The sequence below is a fragment of the Jatropha curcas genome, chromosome 6 (assembly GCF_041381405.1).
Source record: "Jatropha curcas cultivar XTBG-Jc1 chromosome 6, XTBG_Jcur_1.0, whole genome shotgun sequence".
Classification (NCBI taxonomy): Eukaryota; Viridiplantae; Streptophyta; class Magnoliopsida; order Malpighiales; family Euphorbiaceae; genus Jatropha; species Jatropha curcas.
The window spans coordinates 7,513,419-7,521,746 of record NC_143156.1 but is presented as its reverse complement, the minus strand read 5'-3'; the positions used below and the strand labels follow the sequence as shown (position 1 = coordinate 7,521,746).

Sequence of the window (8,328 nt, the reverse complement as noted above, 5' to 3'; positions counted from 1 at the left end):
TTTAACTCAAACATTGACAAGACCCTGTTTCTTACAGTTGGGAAGTTGCAGTTGTAATGTTTTCTATTCTGCTAAGTTAAAAGCCACAATAACCTCGCTGAAATTTCCCAATTCTACAACCCAGTGGAAAGCTCCATGCGCTAAATTTCCCAGCTTTACTAAGTCTAATTTTGAAGTTAAAATCTCTGATCTTTCGTAGAGAATTAGATTTCAGTGAAAGAACAATGAGCTATTTTAAATGGTCATCGTCGCTATATGCACATTGTATAACTTTATAATCATCAGTAGCAGCGTCGTAACCTAATCCATAAGAGTAAGAGACATTAAAGAACTATTTTTAGGGTTTTGGCAATTCTCTAGTCGAAGGTTCCATATGATAATGGAATAGTAACGACTTGGATTCGAGACAATGTTATTACTAAAAAGATACCATGGAAGAAACTTCGAGGCAATGGCTCTGGTTTTCCTTCGAACTTTGGAATAAGGAGTTGGATAAGAGACATGTAACAATATCAAACCATCACAAGAACATAAAATCCTGCAATTCTTGTAATTTAAAAATCGCAGCTGTTGCTTCAAGAGATATTTAATTGGCATAGGTTCTTCTAAATCATTAACATCATAAAAATATGAACCACAAAAGAATTTGGATGAATCAACTTGGGATTGGTGGTGGAGGTGTGATTTGATGAAGTTTGGACTATAGATTAAAGAATGACATGATTTTGATATACATTTTACCTTTAGCTTTAAGAATATCTCCGCTACAATATCTTCAGTTACTCTGATTTCCATGGCAGCGTGGATGTTGAGATTCTCTCTCGATGGAATTTTATGTAATTGCTAATTAGGGTTTGACTGCCGGAATTCAATTCCCATCCTAATTAAAAATTATTTATAGCTTGATATAATCATGGAAAGTTTAAAAAAAAAGAAATATAGACCGATTTAAGCAATTGAATCCCCTTATTCAATATGGTCACTGGACGTGTTAGACTTACCAAAAATAGTTTATATAGGAGTAAATTATTATTTAGTACATTTAATTTAGTGAAATTAACTATTTAATCTCTATCTTTTAAAAAATACATAAATTGTTGAGAAGTAACACAAAATTAACTAATTAGAGCGATCTTTTAGTCGTTGCTTCACAAATTCATCTGAAATTGTGTTGAGCATTCCGGTGATAGCTTTGGAGATTTCAGGTGCACTCAATGATGCTATGTAAAGTGCATATTTTGTAAAGGTTGGCGGGCCACTTGTTGGGCCTACTGTTAGAGCTTCTTTGCAATAGTTATTGTAAAATGTTTTTTCACAAGATTGATTTATTAAATCTGAGCCCTGTTGGTGTCATGGCGAAAAATAGGGCAAAGAAAAAGATTTTGGAAACATGATGTTTCACGGAATTTTTTTCTCTCATTAATTTTTCTTTATTTTCCTTCTTGTATATATATGTCAATGAAAATCTCTCTTGGCGAATTTTTCTTTTGCCGTCTTTTTGTATTTGTGCTAAACAAAGGTTTGGGTATTTTTAAGTTGCGTTTAACTATTTTCTATTTTTTGATAGGTTCTATTTTAAAGAGTTTGTAACTATTTTGTATTTTTGGATAAGAGCATAATAAGAAAAGAACAAATTAATAGGATCAAAGTAAAAAAAAAAAATCATAATAATGACACATTTATCTCACAATGTTATTGTCACGACCCGATTCCATGGGCCGGACCGGCACTAGGGCCCAGGTAAGCTCAAGGCCCACAAGGCCCGTAGTAAGCCTGAAACACTAAAAATTTACTATCTCAATATAATTTTAAACATTCAGCCTATACTTCTAGGAAAATAAACCTCAAAATTTTATTAAATCTTGGCCCAAATTTTTCATCTACAACATTCCACAGTTCGGGCCCAATTAACAACACATCACATTTTTTAATATGGGCTCATAGAATTATATCGTCTATGTTAATATACGACTAATTGTATGTAAATTTTACAACTGCAGAGTCACTAACTCTTTGGTATACATAGCTTTTTATACACATAATTACATAGTGAAATAATTATGGAACTAGGAAAATTTCTCTATTGCCCTGCGCCGAAGAAACATAGTCTAAATCGGATTAAAGAAAAACTTACTTCCTGAAAAATCAAACAAGACATGTGAGTTTTCGAAGGAATAATAATTATTGCACAACACACGCAATCACACAAATGTGTAAACATATCAATCTAGTCATCCGACTAGTTATATGCTCACGCAGTCAGTCACACAAATGGCACATACCAGCACTCACAATCATTAACATCTTCATATAATCACATCACGTGGAAATTGGTCTGTGGCGTCACCGAAACCCCCGATGAGCCGTCCTCCCACATGGCCCATCCTCTCACGTGTGCACCAGGGAGCCGATCCCCCATTCTGGCCGACCGGTCTAATCCTCACTTGACCAGCCCTCTCATTGTTTTTCTATCCTCTCTTTCCTTTTTCATACCAACAGGAGGCAACCCGGTGGTCTCCATCCAATCTAAATCATCAAGCGCTCACAACAGGAGGCTACCCTGCGGGCTGCAATCAAATCTAGACTGTCCGGTGCGCAACGACGAGAAGCCAACCCGTGGTTAACGGTAACGGTAACGGTAGGTGCACACGGAGGCGCCGATCTCCCATTTACCCGGCTAACAGAAACAGAATCAGGATCCATATAACAGAATCAGAATATAGCAGAAATCAGAATCAGGATCCGTATAACAGAAACAGTCTCACAAACCCATGGTGACCCACTTCATCCCAATTCCACACAAACAAAGCACAACAATATCACAACACAATTAATCAAACATTTCAATCAAATGCAGACATATTAATCAATTAAACATCGTAATGCAATGCAAATAAATAAATAAATAGTATTAACAATAAACAACAATAATAAAATGAATAACAATAATAACAATAATAATGAAAATAAATAAATAAATATGTAAATAATTAAATGAATAATAAAGATAATAAATAATCAGAGCACTATATTTATTATGTACCAAGTTATAGAACTAATCTAAATAAACTTATTAATTATGTTGTTAATTAAAACTAGTCTAGGTTCTATTGAAATTTCGGCAGCATCTCCCCTAAAAATAGGACTATCTACCTGTTCAAATATCACAATATTATCATATATTTATCGATCAATGTACACGGCCCATCCGTCGGGCGATCAAACAGTTAAATTTCCCTTCCTCCATCCAAATAATATTGTCAACATTCAATTATTAATTCACAACGTATAATAACCTTCAAACATGTTCCAATAATATTATTGAACATTCTTTGCTTCACATAAATATAATCAGCTTCTTTAGCTAATTGACAAATAAATGAAATCTTTTATACATATACATATAAACAGAAGTTATACCATTAAGTTAATTAGCTTCTAACTATTATAAAACTCCTTATTAAACCTTTATTTCATCATCCTTGCTTAAGGTATAAACAACATCTTTAAACATTTACTAAAATTCTAAACTAGCTACTAAGAACCAATGCTTCAATTAAATTACAATTTCATAAATCCTTCTATTAGGTAACCCAACTCACAACTTGAACGTATAACTAAAGCTTCCTAAATTTCCTTCATCTTGCCACGAAAAATACAATTTCTAGATTATAGTAAATTATGTTTACCATCGAATCGTTACCTAACAAGATTGAAGCTATAGAGCATTAACCAATGGTATCCATCACAGAAATATTGAGAATATATCCATTTCTAGGTTAGTTCATATAAAAATGGCAACGATTACCTGCAATAGCTACTCCCCACCAAATGCAATAGGTTCTCCTTAACTTAGACTTATACATATATACACAAATTTCACTCATTTCCCATCAAAACTTAGATTCTTAACATCCTATAATCCATATCAAGCAATGGTTTATAGAAATAATGAGAAATAGCTGCTGCCATTTTAAAATTGCTCTAATTTATTATATAGAATATGTAGCAAACACATTAGCCCACACATTTTTTTTTTATTAAAAAAAATTTCAGTCTGCAGCTCATTTGGAATGATAAAAATTCAAGATTTCCTTCCTATCATATTGAAAACTCAAGCAAATAACCATTAAACTACTGCCATCTTCAAGGGATTATCAATTCCTCTAACAAATTGTGTAATGAACCCTCTATACTACTTATTAACATCTAGCAAACTTAGTTCATAACTTTAGTTTGTAGTTTAATTCAAGATTTCTATAATTTTTTTTTTATTTTTGTATAAACAGTACCTGAAAACTCTAACTACAAAGATCTTGAAATTTATGCAATTTAATTTGCAAAAGAGTGAGGAGGGAGGATAATCGGCTTACCTTGTCGGCGACAGTCGCCGGAGTTGCTCGGAGGGAAGGACGAAGACGCGATTTCCATCCATGAGCTCGCTAGTTTTCTGCGGCTACTGGGTACGCAGGAACGAAAGAGAGACAGAGGATCGGAACCGTTGCAGCAAGAAGGTGACGGCGAGGAGGCTAGATTGATCGGCTCCGGTGGCTGGAATGGGGAGGGAAGGAGGAGGAGGAGGAGGTCGCGCGCTCGAGGAAGAATAAGAAGAAAAGAAAAAAGAAAAGAAAGGAGAATTCTAGAGCTTCTAGACCATTTCGGTTCGATTCGAACCGGTTTCGTCTAATTCTATGATTTGGCTCGATTTGCTTGGTTTTCGAGTTTTTCACTTGGTTTTCGAAAAATCGAATTGGTTTACGGGTCCAGTTTAACAATAATAAAATACTAGCTGGTATAATCTCATTGGTTGAAATAAAAAATTTAGTTTTTAAATGAAAATTCTACGAAATTAAATTTTCGGGTCGTTTCAGTTATCTTGTACCATGAATATTCTTATTTGACAATGTTTTTCTTTTTTTTTTGGGTATTAGGTGAGGGAGAATTCGAACCCGAATCTATTATCGGGTCATATATACGCCTACTACTAGGCTATACCTTGGTATGCCCTATTTAACAATGTTAGTTATTTTAGTGACTATTAATTGTTCCGGTAACTTTTATGGAAAAAACTTGCCTAAATTGGGTCTATGACCCAATTTATGGACCAAACCAATGAAATTAAAGGTTTTCTAAAAAATGTTTCGATTTTATCTTTTTTTTTTCAAGTGTGTGGTCAGAAATACACTCTTTTCAATAAAAAAATCTTTAATTTCATTGATTTGGTCCATAAGTCAATCCACAATAATTTTTCATCAATAGAACTCAACCAAAATCATCGAAATTAAAGAGGGAGCTCTAATTTGGAATAAAGGTCAATCCGGTACCTGAACTTGTTTCGCAGGATAAAAAAAAGTCAGATTTGACTTTTGGGGCAATTTAGCTTTTAAACATGTATAAAATTATTAAAAAGATCTGATTTTACTTTTTAGGCCAATTTAACCCTTGAACTTATTTAAAATGATTAAAAAAAAATCATATTTGATATTTTGAGTCAATTTAATATCTAATTCTTCACTGTACTTATAATGTAAAAATTATTAAATAAAAACTATAGTTGGGATCGAGCCGACTAATTTATTAAAAAGTTAATTAATTATAAAATATAGGAAAATGATAAATGAAGTACATCGTATCTCTCTTTTACCTTCATTGATGATCTTGAGTTTATAAATATATATTAATTTGGACATTTTAAAATCAACATTTATTACTGGATTATCGCTTATGAAATATATGCATTTTTCATGTTGAATAAATTAAAGTTATACTGCATATGTTTATAAATTTATTATATTACAAGAAATGATGTTTTATGAATTTTAAATTTATATTCATAAGTGTTGAAAAAGTTTAATAAGAGTGTTTTTAGTGTTGGACAAAAAGAGATAAAAAGTCAATCATGTTAAATTAAATAAATTGATTTTTATTCCCTCTAATTTCTAAACATGCATGTGGGAGTAAAAAATCTCATTTTTCAATTTTTAATTAACAACTTGATTTTTTTTATTTAATTAAAATGCATTTCAAAGCTAAATAGCAAGTTTAGATCGACTTACTAGTGATTTAGTGCAAGAAACAAGAGAAACTAGAAAAATTTTAAAAAAATTATAAAATCAAATGTTAATATGGATTCATTTCCATAAATGATTATTCACATAAGAGTTCAATTTTTGGCGGAGAGATTTGAAAATGTTAAAATAATACTGGAAATTTGGCTAAATCTTGTGTTGACACTAGTCAATGGAGATGTAACTCCATTGAAACCTTCCTCACAAGTCTCAGAACTGGTCATCACAGCACTAATCCATGTATTAACATCATTATAAGCCTTAGCATCAACAGCAGCGGTTGATTCCTTAATCTGATCAAGAGCACTCTGATAGACCTCAGAGCAATCTGTTAAAGCCTGCTTTACAGATGCATCTGAACTTGTTTCGAGCAATTTGGGGATGAGCTTCAATACTTCATTGGCGCTCAATGATGCTATGTCAAGTGCACTTTTTGTCAAGCTTTGCATGTCACTTGCTGGGGCTGATCCTAAAGCTTCTTTGCAGAAATCCTTGTATAAGGTTTTGTCACAGGATTGATTTAACAATTCTGAGGCTTGGTGACTAGTAGAAATCATGGCAAAAAATAGGGCAAAGAAAAAGATTTTCGAAGACATGATGTTTCGTGGGATTTTTCTTTCTTGCCAATTTTTCTTTATTTGCCTTCTCGTATATATGTCAATGAAAATCTTTCTCTTGGCGAATTTTTCTTTTGCCTTCTTCTTGTATTTGTACTAAACAAAAGTTTGGGTATTTTAGGTTGTTTTTAACTATTTTCTATTTTTGGGAAGGTTGTTAAAGAAATAAGACGAGAATAAGGAGGTAAAAAAACATGTGGAGAACCAATTAACAGGTAAAAGTAACAGAATGATCTATTGATTCTCAAATTACAAAAGTCCAATGTTATTTCTGGTTTCTGGATTGTCTATATATGGCAGTTTTATTTCACAAAGTTATCTTGTGCAATTGAGTGGATCATAATAATCCTAATAACTATGGAAGTGTATGAACATTATTAAACAAAATTGTACTTTACAACGTGTTTTAAATTGAGATTATTTTGACCAACAACGTGTTTTAAATTGAGATTATTTTGACTAATAAAATATTGGTTGAAGTGGTAAACGACTTTAATCCCGTAAGGATAAGAATACAAATTTGATATCCAAGAAGAACATTTTACTGGGAGGACCAAAAATCTTTACACGATCAGGGGGATGATTACACCTCCTAGTTATATAAAAAAAAAAAAAAAAAAAAAAAAAAAATTGAGGTTGAAGTTATTTGGTCAATATCTCTCCTGCTAAAGCATATGAGAATAAATTCTTCGTAAGAAGTAATAAAACTCAAAATGTGGAAGTGTTAATTTCTATATAAATAATTCAGAAATAAATGTTTTTATTTTTGAATAAAAATTTTATAATAGCAAGCATCTATAATTTTGGGAATGGATGTTAAGAAAAAATGCCATGGTAATAATTTTTTAAGTTAAAATCAGAGACAAATTATACGACGTATATATGTAATCTTATTATCAAACTATTGTAATATTTGAAATGATATTTAAATGTTAGGCAAGAAATAAAAAACTCAAGCTGGAGAAATATTTGTACTATTTTTATTATATTTATTGGTATGAGAAAATATGTTAAATATGTGAATTCGCCATGATTCCTTAACGCTACCCTAATGAATTTACCAATATAATTTGTATAAAAGATTTAATTACAGTGAATGACAACACTTGAAAGAAATGAAGTGTATGTTTGATTTTTGTTCAAATACGCAGTAAAGAGTCAAATTTGATGCCTAATGATGTAATCAAATGCAATATGGCAGATACAAGAAAAGAAAACTAATGGATGCAAGTAAACGACAAATCTGGAAATTGATGAAAGAAACTTGAAATTCTCAAATAAAATCTCAAATTATCACACAAAACACTCAATTAACACGAAAGATATGGTTTTGAATGAATCCAAACTCAATTGAAAGGAGTCAAACCCAAACAGCTCCAAAATTCACCAAATAATATGGAACCCCAAGATCAACATGGAATTTAGAACTCTCCACCAATTTGAACCAGTAGAATTAACCCCCAAGCGATCATGATTTTGATTTGTTCTTATACCTAAGAACTCAATCTAAAAGAACTTAAAGAGAAAATCCCAAAATATCCCTTTTACACGCAATTTGAATTAGACGTTCAAAAACATAAGAAATATGAATTGAATCTGAATAGCAATTGAACAAATCAATTATAATCCAGACAACACCTTAT

The 8,328-nt window shown here is 31.7% G+C and overlaps 1 protein-coding gene across 1 annotated transcript; it reads right to left on the bottom strand.

Moving 5' to 3' along the window:
- Positions 1–6,163: 6,163 nt before the first annotated feature.
- Positions 6,164–6,625, bottom strand: LOC149495457 (pectinesterase inhibitor-like). Its single transcript, XM_089723170.1, has one exon. It carries the CDS (start codon positions 6,623–6,625, stop codon positions 6,164–6,166), a length of 462 nt encoding a protein of 153 aa, XP_089579296.1.
- Positions 6,626–8,328: the final 1,703 nt, after the last annotated feature.